The sequence below is a fragment of the Equus quagga genome, chromosome 9, assembly GCF_021613505.1.
Source record: "Equus quagga isolate Etosha38 chromosome 9, UCLA_HA_Equagga_1.0, whole genome shotgun sequence".
NCBI lineage: Eukaryota > Metazoa > Chordata > Mammalia > Perissodactyla > Equidae > Equus > Equus quagga.
This window is the reverse complement of record NC_060275.1, coordinates 75,982,359-75,997,674: the sequence shown is the minus strand read 5'-3', so window position 1 is coordinate 75,997,674 and position 15,316 is coordinate 75,982,359. Positions and strand designations below refer to the sequence as shown.

General features: G+C 38.2%; 1 protein-coding gene across 1 annotated transcript in view; it reads right to left on the bottom strand.

Annotated features, from left to right (window-relative positions):
• Nucleotides 1-9,734: 9,734 nt before the first annotated feature.
• Nucleotides 9,735-15,316, bottom strand: part of DEPDC1B (DEP domain containing 1B) — an 89,186-nt gene continuing 83,604 nt past the window's right edge. Inside the window, exons 10-11 of the mRNA XM_046671786.1 lie at nt 12,249-12,434; nt 9,735-10,733 (exon numbers count right to left, since the gene is read on the bottom strand). Of these exons, the coding sequence (XP_046527742.1) occupies nt 10,572-10,733; nt 12,249-12,434 (348 nt within the window). The 3' untranslated portion in view covers nt 9,735-10,571. The remainder of the gene's footprint in view (nt 10,734-12,248; nt 12,435-15,316) is intronic.

Genomic DNA, 15,316 nt, shown 5'->3' with positions numbered 1-15,316 from the left:
ACTATTCTTAGCAGTAAACTGTTCTGCTCTCTTGGTAAATTATCACTGAAATATCTGTCACCAGGACCCTTCAAAAGGTCACAAGTTCTTACTGGAAATTGAGCAAAAGGCCTCTTCATTCCCATGTTGGACTAGTCTACAACTGATCAGGATGAAAGTACTTCAATTTTAAATATCAATTATAGTTTACTTATTTCTTACAAAAATAAAGTAATCTTTAGCCCTCTGTTTGTTTAAAATAAGGATTTATTTGTTTTACTGGAATATTCAAGAAGACTCCTTGTTATTACTGTTAGAGAGATGCTGGCTGCAATATGTAAAATTTGTGGGGCCTGGAAGAGGGAAGAATAACTTTTTGTTATATTCTCTAGAAAAGGCTCTAGATATTATAAGTGTTCTCAGTTTTGACAGAAGAGCCCCAAAAGAGGTATTAGAAAGTGTGTAGACCTAGTCAAATACATATTTTATTTTTTGTTATGAAATAGGCATGGTTTATGGAAAATATAATTTATTACGGAAAACATAATTTATTCTAGATCTTCAAATGAAACAAACAATTCACTTAACAATTCTCCAAGATGGAATCTGAAAAAACTGTAAACAGTTTTTTACCTAATTCTTAGATTCACTAGGGAATTATGAAACTTATATAGCAACGCAAATATGCCCTAAACAACCGAAAGTGACATTTTAAATTTTTTGTTGGGCTGTTACCCTATTATCCCATTATTCTTCCCATTTTATTTCCTCAAATTGCAAGTTTGAACAGTAAAGTTAAGTAGACACTAAGACATAGAAAAATCCATCAGAAGTTACTCATTATACTGTTAAATTTGGGAATATATCCTCCACTTATCCCATGGAGTATATTTGTCCTACAAAATCAAATAATAAATACATTCCCAGGTTAATACAAATAAGCAAATTCTCTGTTTATTAATGTGGTACGAGATGCCAACTTTCAAATCACTTGGGTATCCAGGAGCAAATAATTTCTTTAAGGCCGAATAACCACAGTTTATGTTTTACAGTAATTTGTTTGCCTGGAAGACCCAAAATACAATGATGTCAAAGTATTATACTTTTTGCAGGTTATGTTGTCTTAAGCAAGGAAATGCAAAAGTGATTCCAAATGCCATAAAATTAGAATTTCCAATGTCTCATTCTTTAGTAAATATTTCAAATTTAGGCAAATACTATGATGATGGATAGACGTACATTTGAATTGTCTCTTAATACTGATTTTAGTAGGTAGTAACACTCTTACTTTACTCCAGGTGTGTAACATTTGCAGGTTTTTGATCTTGAGGATAAAAGTAAACATATAATTTAAAATAGCCATATCCACATAGTAAAAAGCATTTTAACTGCTTCCTCTTTTAATCATGATAAAAGATTTTTGTGACATTCCAAACAGAAATATTTAGTTTCTTCTTCTTGTAGATAAACAGTTCACAAATACCAGCTCTTTTTGAGTTACACTTCCTATAACAATATACAGAAACTTTCTTCTAGATGTGGCAATCAGAATCAAGCTCCTGGAAAAGACGAAAGCTAAGTCATGACCCATATGTCTGTTACATTTGCTAGACCCCAAATATGACTTCCCTGAAGGCAGATGCCAGAATACAAAGGTGTGAGAATTAGAATGATGAATGGCTGAATTCCATAGCCCTACTCACAAAAGGGATATTCAACCTTAAAAATTTGCTCTAGTACTCTCAAATTTTCTGTAGAGAACACTCCTTGATAAACTCCTTATCATAGTCTCTCAGAGCAATGACAATCCTGATGACATTCTCTCCTCATCATTTCTAAAAAATAAAAGCAATTGGAGGTGACATCAGAAACATGGCGGAGTGAGCAGTTTTCTTTGTCTCTCCCGCTTCGAACTACAACTAATTGGACATTCATTGATCAACAAAGGATACCCACACAGCACCTCAGGACACCTGAGACACCCATGCTGCTATACATCAGAAGGTGGGCAGACTATACCCGAGGAGGAGGTGGAGATAGGTGAAAACTCTCCAGCCCCCAGACAGCCTAGTACCTGCAAGTGACACTCTCCTGGCTGACACACTCATAGCACTGCCACAGCACTAAGGGTGGGCGTGTGCATCGGCGGCACAACTGTGGAAACAGATGACTACAGCCCTTAGTCCCCCATGATTGCTCCTTAGTCCAGTGGGACAATTCAGAGCCCCAGTGTGACTGTTCCTTGATCCAGTGGGAAAACCCAAGGTCCCACAAGAGCCACAGGGAGAGCCTCTACTTGGCCTTAGTGGAGAGGCCCTGCACACCAAACACAAAAGCCGGGGGACCTAAAAGCAGAAGTGGTGCGGCTGGGTGAGCTAACCGCTGGCTGCATTAGGTACCTATAGTTCTGCTGTGGCCCAGAGAGGACAAGGGAGATCCTGCAGAACCCGATGGCGGCAGAGCTGAGAGTCTAGGTGAATCAGCTCCTGGTTGATGCAAAAACCCATAACACCGCTGCAGACTCTAAGGAGGGAGCATGTCTAGGCAGTCTGTAAGAGCAGGCACCAGCAACCCAAAGCCCCCTTGTGATTGTTGCCACAGATGATGGGAGATCTCACAGGGCCACTGCAATCCCAAGAACAGGCCAGGTTCAGTCAGGAAGAGCAGACAAGAATCCTAGTTGGTGCAGATTACACAGCTGCTGCCCCCTTCCCCCAGTGGAAGCAAGTGGAAGCAGTAAGCAAATGCTATCTCTATGCAGAGGCACAAATCCACATCATAAAGCAGTATGAAAAAATATATTAAATCTCCAGAACAGAGGGAAAATGACAAGTATCTAGAAAACAATCCAAAAGACATAGAAATCTATAACCTAAATGACAATGAATTCAAAATACCTATCATTAAAAATCTGAATGAGTTAAAAGAGAATACAGATAGACAACTCAACGAGTTCAGGAGCTATGACACAAAAGAGCTTGATACTATACAGAAGAACCAATCAGAAATGTTGGAGATGAAAAACACAATGGAGGAGATTAAGAAAAATCTGGACTTCCTGAATAGTAGGGCTGATAATATAGAGAGAATTAGCAATTTGGAGGATAGGAATATAGAAATGCTTCAGATGGAGGAGGAGAGAAACTAAGACTAAAAAGAAATGCAGAAACTCTCCAAGAAATATCTGAATCAATTGGGAAATGTAACATAAGGCTTGTAGGTATCCCACAGGGAGAAGAGAAGGAGAAGGGGGCAGAAAGCCTGTTTAAAGAAATAATGGTTCCCAAACCTGGGGAGAGAGCTGGAAATCCATGTGACAGAAGCTCCAAACTTTATCAATGTAAAAAGACCAGTCCCAAGCCATATAGTAGTGAAGCTTGTAAAAGTCAACGACAAAGAGAATATTAAGGGCATTCATTCAGAGTGAAGGGATGGAAGACGATACTCCAAGCTAATAGTGAACATAAGAAAGCAGGTGTTGCCATACTTATATGAGACAAAGTAGACTTCAAGGCACAACAGGTAAAGAGACAAAGAGGGGCAGCTTATAATGATAAAAGGGACACTCCATGAAGAAGACATAACACTTATAAATATATATGCACCCAACACAGGAGCACCAAAGTACATAAAGCAACTATTAACAAAACTAACAGGAGATATCAACAACAATACAATAATAGTAGGGGACCTCACCACCCCACTAACACCAAAGGATAGATCATCCAGACAGAAAGTCAACAAAGAAATTGTAGAATTAAATGAAAAACTAGACCAGATGGGCTTAATAGATATATAGAGAACACTCCATCCAAAAACAGCAGGTTACACACTCTTCTCAAGCACACATGGAACATTCTCAAGCATAGACCATATGTTGGGAAACAAAGCAAGCCTCAACAAATTCAAGAGGATTGAAATCATATCAAGCATCTTTTCCGACCATAATGCTATGAAACTAGAAATCAATTACAACAATAAAGCTGTGATTGGGGCAAAGATGTGGAGATTAAACAACATGCTACTGAACAACCAGTGGATCATTGAAGAAATTAAAAAAGAAATCAAATATTATCTGGAGACAAATGAAAATGAAAACATGCCATAACAACTCATTTGGGATGAAGCAAAAGCAGTCCTAAGAGGGAAATTCATCACAATACAGGCTCACCTCAATAAACAAGAAAAATCTCAGATTAGCAATCTCAAACCACACCTAACAGAATTAGAAAAAGAAGAGCAAACAAAGCTCAAAGTCAGTAGAAGGAGGGAAATAATACACATTAGAGCAGAAATAAATGAAATTGAAACAAAAAAGACAGTAGAAAGGATCAATGAAACAAAGAGTTGGTTCTTTGAGAAAATAAAATTGACAAACCCTTAGCCAGGCTCACTAAGAAAAAAAGAGAAAGGACTCAAATAAGTAAAATTAGAAATGAAAGAGGAGAAATCACAATGGATACCACAGAAATACAAAAGATTATAAGAGAATACTATGAAAAACTATATGCCAACAAAATGGATAACCTAGAAGAAATGGATAAATTCTTAGACTCTTACAACCTCCCAAAACTGAATCAGGAAGAAATAGAGAATCTGAATAGACCAAGCACAAGAGATTGAAACAGTAATCAAAAACCTCCCCAAAAATAAAAGTCCAGGACCAAACGGCTTCTCAGGAGAATTCTGCCAAACACTCAAAGAAGATTTAATCTTCTCAAATTATTCCAGAAAATTGAGGAACATGGAGCACATCCTAACACATTCTATGAAGTCAACATCACCCTGATCCCAAAACCAGACAAGGAGAACACAAGGAAGGAAAACTACAGGCCAATATCACTGACGAACATAGGTGCAAAAATCCTCAACAAAATTTTGGCAAACTGAATACAGCAATACATTGAAAGGATCATACACCATGATCAAGTTGGATTTATATCAGGAACACAGGGATAGTTCAACATCCGCAAATCAATCAAAGTGATACACCACATTAACAAAATGAGAAACAAAAACCACATGATCATCTCTATAGGCACAGAGAAAGCATTTGACAAGATCCAACATCCATTTATGATAAAAACTCTCAATAAAATGGGTATAGAAGGAAAGTACCTCAACATAATAAAGGCCATATACGACAAACACACAGCCAACGTCATACTCAACAGGGAAAACCTAAACGCCATCCCTCTGAGAACAGAACAAGACAAGAGTGCCCACTCTCACCACTCTTATTCAACATAGTACTGGAGGTTTTGGCCAGAGCAATTAGGTGGGAAAAAGAAATAAAAGGAATCCAAATAGGCCATGAAGAAGTGAAACTCTCACTGTTTGCAAATGACATGATCTTATATATAGAAAACCCCAAAGAATCCATTGGAAAATTATTAGAAATAATCAACACCTACAGCAAAGGTGCAGGGTATAACATCAACTTACATAAATCAGTAGCATTTCTATATTCTAATAACGAACTAACAGAAAGAGAACTCAAGAACACAATCTCATTCACAATCGCAACAAAAAGAATAAAATATCTTGGAATAAATTTAACCAAAGAAGTGAAAGACCTATACAATGAAAAACACAAGACTTTCTTGAAAGAAAGTGATGACACCATAAAGAGATGGAAAAACATTCCATGTACATGGATTAGAAGAATAAACATAGTTAAAATGTCCATACTACCTAAAGCAATCTACAGATTCAACACAATCCCAATCAGATTCCCAATGACATTCTTTACAGAAATAGAACAAAGAATCCTAAAATTCATATGGGGTAACAAAAGATCCCAAATTGCTAAAGCAATCCTGAGAAAAAAGAACAAAGCTGGAGGCATAACAATCCCTGACTTCAAAACATACTACAAAGCTACAGTAATCAAAACAGCATGGTACTGGTACAAAAACAGGTGCACAGATCAATGGAACAGAATTGAAAGCCCAGAAATAAAACAGCACATCTATGGACAGCTAATCTTAGACAAAGGGGCTGAGGGCCTACAATGGAGAAAAGAAAGTCTCTTCAACAAACAGTGTTGGGAAAACTGGACAGCTACATGTAAAAGAATGAAATTCAACCATTCTTTACACCATTCACAAAACTAAACTCAAAATGGATCAAAGACTTAAAGGTAGGACCTGAAACCATAAGACTTCTAGAAGAAAATATAGGCAGTACACTCTTTGACATCAGTCTTAAAAGGATCTTTTTGGATACCATGTCTCCTCAGACAAGGGAAACAATAGAAAGAATAAATAAATGTGACTTCATCAGACTAAAGAGCTTCTACAAGGCAAGGGAAAACAGGATTGAAACAAAAAAAAAAACCCACCAATTGTGAAAAAATATTTGTAAATCATATACCTGACAAAGGGTTAATCTCTATAATATATAAAGAGCTCACACAACTCAACAACAAAAAATCAAACAACCTGATCAAAAAATGGGCAGGAGACATGAAGAGACATTTCTCCAAAGAAGATATATGGATGGCCAATGGGCAGATGAAAAGATGTTCATCATCACTGATCATCAGGGAAACGCAAATCAAAACTACATTAAGATTTCACCCTATACCCATTAGAATGGCAAAAATAACCAAAACAAAAAATAACAAATGTTGGAGAGGTTGTGGAGGAAAAGGAACCCTCATACACTGCTGGTGGGAATGCACACTGGTGCAGCCACTATGGAAAACAGTATAGAGATTTCTCAAAAAGTTAAAAATAGAAATACCATATGACCCAGCCATCCCACTACTGGGGATCTATGCAAAGAACTTGAAGTCAGCAATTCAAAAAGACCCATGCACCTGTATGTTCGTTGCAGCATTATTCACAATAGCAAAGACGCAGAAGTAACTTAAGTGCCCATCAACTGATGATTGGATAAAGAAGATATGGTGTGTGTGTGTAGATATATATATGTATACATACAATGGAATACTACTCAGCCATAAAAAAGGATAAAATTGTCCCATTCACAACAACATGGATGGACCTTGAGGGTATTATGTTAAGTGAAATAAGCCAGATAGAGAAAGACAATCTCTGTATGACTCCACTCATATGTGGAAATTAAACACATGGATAAAGAGAACAGATTAGTGGTTACCAGGGGAAAGAGGGGCTTGGGGGTGGGCACAAAGGGTGAAGTGGTGCGCCTACAATATGACTGACAAATAATAATGTGCAACTGAAATTTCACAAGGTTGTAAACTATCATAATCTCAATAAAAAGTAAAAAATAAATAAATAAATAAAAGCAATTATACATAAAAATAAAAACCACCTTGAGGCTGGCCCAGTAGTATAGTGGTTGGGTTCGTGTGCTCCATTTCGGCAGCCTGGGGTTCACAGGTTCAGATCCTGGTCACAGACCCACACACTATCCATCAAGCCATGCTGTGGCAGCATCCCACACATAAAGTAGAGGAAGATTGGCACAGATGTTAGCTCAGGGACAATCTTCCTCAAGCAAAAAGAGGAGGATTGGCAACAGATATTAGCTCAGGACGAATCCTCCTCACCAAAGAATAAATAAATAAAGATTGTCAAGTTGGCTTCTTAAAAAAATAAATAATCCAAATATAAGCTGTTGACAAGGGACAAGACTAAAATATAAGAATACAGAAAGATTGCAAACATGCATTACTAGAGATAAGACACTTCATAATGATAAAAAAATGGAGGAGGGAAGAAGGGAGGGAGGAAATAAGAATTGGAAAGCATATTGTAGCTTCCATTTCATAATACACTACTCCAGAATTAAGTGGCTTATTTATTATCACATAGTTTCTGTGGGTCTGGAATCCAGGCACAGCTTAGCTGAGTCCTCTGGCTCAGCGTCTCTCACAGGCTGCAGCCAAGGTGTCAGCTAAGGCTGCCTTCTCCTCAAGGCTCAACTAAGGGAGAATCCGCCTCCAAGATCACTCACCGGCCGTTGGGCAGAGACATAGTTCCCTGCCTGACAGGCCTCTGCACAAGGCAGCTCACAACAGGGCAGGCCAGGGAGAGACTGAGAGAGACAGCAAGCAAGACGGAAGCCAGAACCTTTTTGTGTTCCAATCCCAAAGTGATAGCCCGTCACTTTTGCCATATTCTATGTTAGAAGTGTGTCACGAGATCCAGCCCACACTCAAGGAGAGCAGATTCCACAGGCATAAACACCAAGAGGCAGGGATCACTGGGGACATTTTAGATGCTGTCGACCACAGAAATGAAAAACAAAACTGTCATTGTTGCTTATGATGTGATGAATGTAGGAAATCCAAAAGAATCACACTTGATGTTTAGAATTAATATGAAAGCCTAGCAAGGTTGTTGCATACAAAAATCAGTTTTATACTATATGTAAGCAACAAACAGAAAATTTAAATTTTAAAATAACCCCATTTACAATAGGATCAAATACCAAGGTATTTATCAGTTGAATAATAACTGTTGAAACTAGGGATTGGTACTAATATTTCCACTTTTAGATGCATTTGAAAATTTTGATACTAACATTTTTTTTAAAGTACCAAATACCTAGGAACAAATCTAACTAGAGATTTGCAAACCTTTACAGAGAAATTTAATTTTTTTCTCATTTATTCTAAATAAACGGAAGGATAAACTACATTTATGGACCAGAAGACTTAATACCTTAAAGATAGCAATTCTCTCCAAATTGATTTATAGATTCAATACAATCAAAATCAAAATCTCAACAGCGTTTGTGTGCTAATTTGTGTGTGTGTGCGTGCGCAGCTTGACAAGCTGATATCAAAATTCGAAAAGCGGAAAAAGTCAAAAAATATATGGAGAAAATTTTCAACCATATAAGTAACACAAAGTAAAACCATACTGAGATATCATTACACACCCACCACAGTGACAATTCCAACTCTGACGATAGCACGTTTTGGTGAGGATATTAAGTAAAGGAACTCTTACACTCCGTTGATGAGAGAGTTAACTGGTACAACCAATATGAAAATTGGTATTATCCACTTAGCAATTTCACAGTTAAGTGGTAGTTATGTTTTATGACCGCTCCATAAGTATGCTATACTTAAAAAACAAAAAGTAATCTTAAGGGAAAAAGAAAGAAAGAAAACAGTAACATATATTTCCAAAGATAAGCACAGGAAAGAAGACTCTGGAAAGTAAACTCTCTAGGAGCATAAATACTGCAGAAAGTAGACATCTCTTAAGAGCAGACTTTGCTCTAAAGAGAATTCCAACATCTGAGAATAAATCCTAAAACACGAAATATCTCCCATTACTTCACATATTTGAAGGTAAAGTGGTACCCAAACCAACAGGAATACTTTTATCCATTTTTAAGCAAGCAAAAACTGAGTCAATGTAGGAGGCATTCGGCTTCAAAAGAACCAGGGCAGATCTCAAGAGCGAAGGAAAATCAGTCCAGAGGGCAGAGCAAGCAGATCGGTGAGTGTTACTCTCAGCTTTTCGGGCAATTGCTCCCAGAAGCACCCTTCCAGATACTCCAAAATCTAAGTGTACTACGACTTGCAACAGGGCAAAGCAAAGCAACAGAGACGGGCAAAGCAAAGCAACAGAGACGGGCAAAGCACCCTCCTAAAGGCCAGTTCAAAAGCCCAAATCTTGCTTATTTTACCACAGAAATAAATGACTGATGTGAGAACACTGGCCAAGGCAATGATGTTTAGCACCTGAGGATGCTCTCCAACTGACCCAAATAAATGCCAAAAAAGAAACACCATTTACAGTGTGAAAAACAGTATTTATTTACATTCCGTTTACTTTCAAAAGGATGAGGAAGCCGGGGAAAATATATTTATAAACGAAGGAGTCTCATTTTACTTAACCCATTTGTGTTTTCCATGAAACAACAAAGATTTGACCTAGAATCACAAGTATAAGGGACCAAAAGAACTTATCCAGTTCAATTTTCCATCTCTAGCCAAGACTAAAATCACACCACCGCAGGCAGATGAAAATCTACTCCACTTATAGGTAAACACCAGTGAATTTATGTTATGAAAGAACCAGCTTTAGTAAAATCTGTCATAGCATCCAACAAATCTGCAATAAAGACACAGCCATCATAATATAGGACATTAAGAATCTTAGTGCAACAGTGAAAACACAAGAGAACTTACACAGGAGGAAATCACAATTGGCTTAATCATTAAGTCAATAGCATCACAGTAACAGCACCCAGTGTCTTTCTTATTCAAGCATATACACTATTTTTAAGACTTAGTTATAGCAAAAACATCAGTAACTAGGATGTACACACAATTATTTTATAAACATCATGAAAAACAACAAATAAAAATATGAAAACACCCTTAAATTTTATAACAATTACAAACATGTTAACATTACCACTATATACTTGTCTCGTAATTTTTAACTGATTTGTATATTTTAAAAACAGCACTGAGTTTTATAAAAATACTGATAATGGCTCAACATTTTGTGAAGTCACATAATCTTTATATTTCAGTAGTCTGTATTTTCTGCTTTTCTTTCTTCCACCACCATAGTCCTTCTCTAACCACCATTTACTCAAAACAACAACAGAGATCTCCAACGCCTACAGAAGTATCACATCCGAAAACTTCTAGTTCTTTGAAATGGCTGGAAAGGGTTTTTTAGTGCCCACAGCAGCAGCTGTGGTTTCGGTTTGGGTTTTTCAGGAAACAGAAGTGCTTCACTTTCTGGTGTAGGAAATCGTTCTTGGTAGACTTCAGGGTAGGATTTTTGAAACTAAAAAAAAAACAGATCCAAGATGAGTCAAAAAGAACAGATAAGAGGCAATAAATTGGGCAATCTAATTTTAAAATAAGAGTTTCTGATCCCATTCTTTCCTGTTTTTGTTTTCTTTTAATCTTTATTGCTTTCCATCGGAAAAGAGAACGAATAAGAAAACAGACCACAATCAAATTCACTTCAACACAAATCCATTTCTTTTTCTTAAATCATTTGATTCCAATTTCTGTAAATCGAATTCATCTTTAAGTTCATCCAATCTTCAAATAAACTTCTCATTTCAGTCATATTTCTTAAAATTTCCCCCACCGCCAACTATAAATATTCCTCACTTTAAAAATACTCACAAATAACTCTGACTTGAAGATAACTTATGTTCTACACAGTTAAAGAAAATGCTGGGGGCAGGCCACTGGCGTAGCGGTTAAGTTCGCACATTCCGCTTCTCAGTGGCCCAGGGTTCGCAGGTTCGCATCCCGGGTGGCGGACATGGCACCGTTTGGCAAGCCATGCTGTGGTAGCCGTCCCACATAGAAAGTAGAGGAAGATGGGCACGGATGTTAGCTCAGGGCCAGGCTTCCTCAGTAAAAAGAGGAGGATTGGCAGCAGTTAGCTCAGGGCTAATCTTCCTCGAAAAGAAAAAAAAAGAAAATTCTGGCCCAACTACACTTCACCATCTCCCTGTTTCTCCAACTCAGCCCCACCTGCTTCTGCCCAAATGGAAGAGGAAGCAGTCTAATATATATTACTTTATGAAAAGCTAAAAGAGAAGCAATATGTTCTTCCTTCGGTCCTCGCCACTGAACTCTTCTCCAAAATTACTGAGAAAATATGATTGAGAGTCTAGAACCCTGGTGCTCTGTGTAAAATCCTGTAAGTGTGGTATGATCAGGAATCAAGCTAGGCAGGATTTGGTCTTTAGAAATAAAAGTCATTCACTTAATCTTGGGTCAATACTTTAAGAATGGTCAAAGTAGACCTATTTTGAGTTGAAAACTGTTCTCTGAAGCCCTAAGCCATGTTGCCCAACAGGAGGTAAAAACTTTCAGTGATGCCTGAGGCAAGAAACCAGTTTGATACTGCCTATCTAAAACCAAAGGCTTTTACATTCTAGACATTTTATATTTGTGAATTCAGTCTGATTTTGCCTTTCAAAGAAACCAAAGAAATCTGTCCTCATTTGATAGCTTCTCTGAATTTGAAGTAATTGCTCCACTGAACCACCTCATGCCACATATCAAAACAAAAGACAAATACTAGAGAACACCTCCATAAATGAAGAGGTCAGTAACTGGAAAAGGTCTACACTGGAGAATAAAGATGGGGAAACTGACCACAACAGTGCAAACCAATGAGATTTCTGGAATATATGAACTGAATAACACACTTTCAAAACTGTTCTCTCTCAGAAGATGAGATTCATATGAAACCTATTAAAACAGAGAATAAAAAGAAAAAACCACATAAGAACAGTAGGGAGAGGAAATGACTTATACAGAGTATCCTTTTTACCTGCTTCAGTTTCTTCTTCTTCTCTTTGCTGGAGAGTTTGGCATCTGTGATGACGTCCTCCAATAAGGCTGCCAGCGGTTCCTGAGAGCCGTATGCTCTTTGGTATTCAAATTCCTCTGGACTGATTTGACGGCAAAATGATGGGGCAGACAAGGTGATATCCATATCGGCTCCAGGGTATTTTATCTGAGGCAAAAGGATTAGCAGTAAAAGGAAAAAGTGTATTTTCAAATAAATTATAAAAATTAGATACGATCAAGTACAACATATCTCCTATGAAGAATACCATGCCATTCCTTAATTTAATTGAGGAAAACTCTATATTAAAAAGTAAAAGTGTTTCCGTAACTTCAAAAAAATATCACTTAAAGCCACAGTTTTAAATATGAGATTTTTACCTTTTTAAACCTAAGCCATTTTAATAAACAAAAAATCTTGAGCCCTCTGATAGTAAGATCTAAAACTGAAATATAAACTAAACATGTTGACTAAAATGATTCAAAACAGTTAAAATGTTGAACATTTTAGTCCAATGCTCCCTCCCTCGGAGATGGACAGAGGTGCACACTGAGCTCAGCTGCTATGTAGCGAGACCACTGCAACCACCTCCTAACACATTCATAGTGAGAATCAAGGCAAGAAACAACTATGCAGACACGGCACAGGGCTAAAGGGAGAAGGGAGCAGGCAAGAAGAAAAAAGATATGAGGACCTGTGAATAAATGAGCATTCATAAAAAATATTTAGTTTCAGAGTCCAAGAGGTTCACCTTCTCAAAAATATAGCACCCACTGTTCTTCTGTAGTAGAGAAAATTCCTACTACATTAACTTCTTTGGTTTAAGGTTGGTTGTTTTTTTTTTCCAGAAGCTACATTTAAAAATAGTTACGTTGCCAAGAGGGGTGATTACATTAAGTACACTCCATGCCTCAACATCAGTTTACCAGGTCAATTAGAGACAACCTAAGAGAGAGAAACCAGAACCTTAAGGGAAAGGGACATACACAGGACACTTCCTTTTTCATTTGAGGCAAGAAGGGCAGGAAAGGGTCGGAATAAAGGATGAGGCCCAGGCACCGTGTGACAACCAGAGGCCCAGGACATAAGAAAAACACTGGACACTAAGATAAAAGGGTGCAAGAGGAAGAAGAGGGTTACAGACAAGATTGACAGAAGGTTGGTGTCAAAATAATGCCTACTCACAACTTATCCATGCCAGGGTCAGCCCTGAAACTGCCCTATACAATTCACCAGAACAGTCCAAGGGACACTTCTCTTTCAGAGAAGCACTGACCTAAACGTGGTATGATGTAGGAGCCGAGTGGCCTGTGTGGGTGGCTCTGAGGGATAAGCAAACAACTGTTTGGCAATTCTGCTGAGTCCTTGTAAAAGAGGAAACATAATTGGACAACTGAGTAGTTACTGATTTTATTCAGTGTCATCACAGTGCATCCTTACAGGACCATGTTGATCTACAGTTAAATTCATCATCATAGCACATCCTTATGATCTCCACCTCACAGCACAGGGCCCAGGTATAAGCTGCGGCAATATATGCCTGTGCTCTGTGAACACACAAACCTAGCAAGTGTATGGAGCAGCATAGTTATTGCTATCGCTTTTCCTTGCAGAAATTCAGTGAAGTATTTCTTTTCTGTTTTATACTTTTTTTAAGTTTGGCTCATAAAAATGTCAGGGGGGAATTAAATTAAAATAGTAGTTAAGACTACACTTTTAACTCATTAAAATGGCAAAAGTATGTATGTATATTAAGGACAATACCCAAAGTAGGCAAAAGTGCAAAGAAATAAACACTTTCTTATACCACTGATGGAACATAAATTGGAACAATCATTCTAACGGGAAATTTGACAATCTGCAAATAATACTTAAAATACATTCATGGCCTTCAACCACGCAACGCTGCTCCTACGTAATTTATTCTTAGAAAATAATCACTAAAAAAAGAAAAGAAAGAAAAAGGAAGAAAGAAAATAATCACCAATCAACCAAAAAAAAAATCTAGCTATAAAAATATTTACTGTTAGAGGGAGTGATGTCAGCACCATGGCAGAGTAAGCTGTTCCCTTAGTCTCTCTCCACTAAGACACAATGAAAAGGACATTCATAAACCAACAGAGGACATTCACACAACACAATAGACATCTGAGAGATCCATGCAGCCACACATCTGAAGGTTGGGGTGCTGGACACCCCCAGGAGGCAGTGGAAGGAGGCAAGTGGGTCTTTTCTCTCTGCCCACTGGGAGATAAAGGGCACAGGAACTTGCACGGCAGCCAGTACACAACTCTGACAGGACAAGGGGGAAAAAGCTGCCCTCCGCGGATATGCTTTCACTCTCAGAGTTGCCTCCCAGCCCGCAGGAATGCTCCACACTGATGAGGCTAACCAATCACAGATGTGGCCCCACCAAAGCGAGCAGCCCAGGCAGGCAGACAGTGAGAGCGGAGTGGGAGCATGTGGGATTGTGCACATGAAAGAAAGTGCCCCACCTGCCTGGTGCAGCAGCTCATCTGGATGGCCAGAGCACCTATGCCTATGTGTGTGACCCACCAGGCAGCAGCAACCAGCAGACCAATGCAGATGGGCCCTCTTGGCACAGCTTCCAAAGGAAAGGAATAAGTGCCAGGGGTCACAGCAGGATCAGAAAACAGCTCCTGCCCACCTCAGTAATGGCAGGTGGAACCTGCGACCAGATACTACCACTATGCAATGGCAACGGTCCACGACATCAAATACTATGAAGAGGTATATTAACACTCCAGACCAGAAGGAAAATGACAAGTACCCAGAAATCAATCCTGAAGCCACAGAAATTTACAATGTAAATGACAGAGAATTCAAAATAGTTATCATAAAGAAACTCAGCGAGTTACAAGGAAACTCAGAAGGACAATTCAATGAACTCACAAATAAATTTAATGAACAGAGGGAATTCTTCACAAAAGAAATAGAAACTCTAAAAAACAAAATCAGAAATCTTGGTGATGAAGAACATAATGAAGGAGATAAATAAAAATCTGGAGTCCTTAAAAAACAGAGCTGAT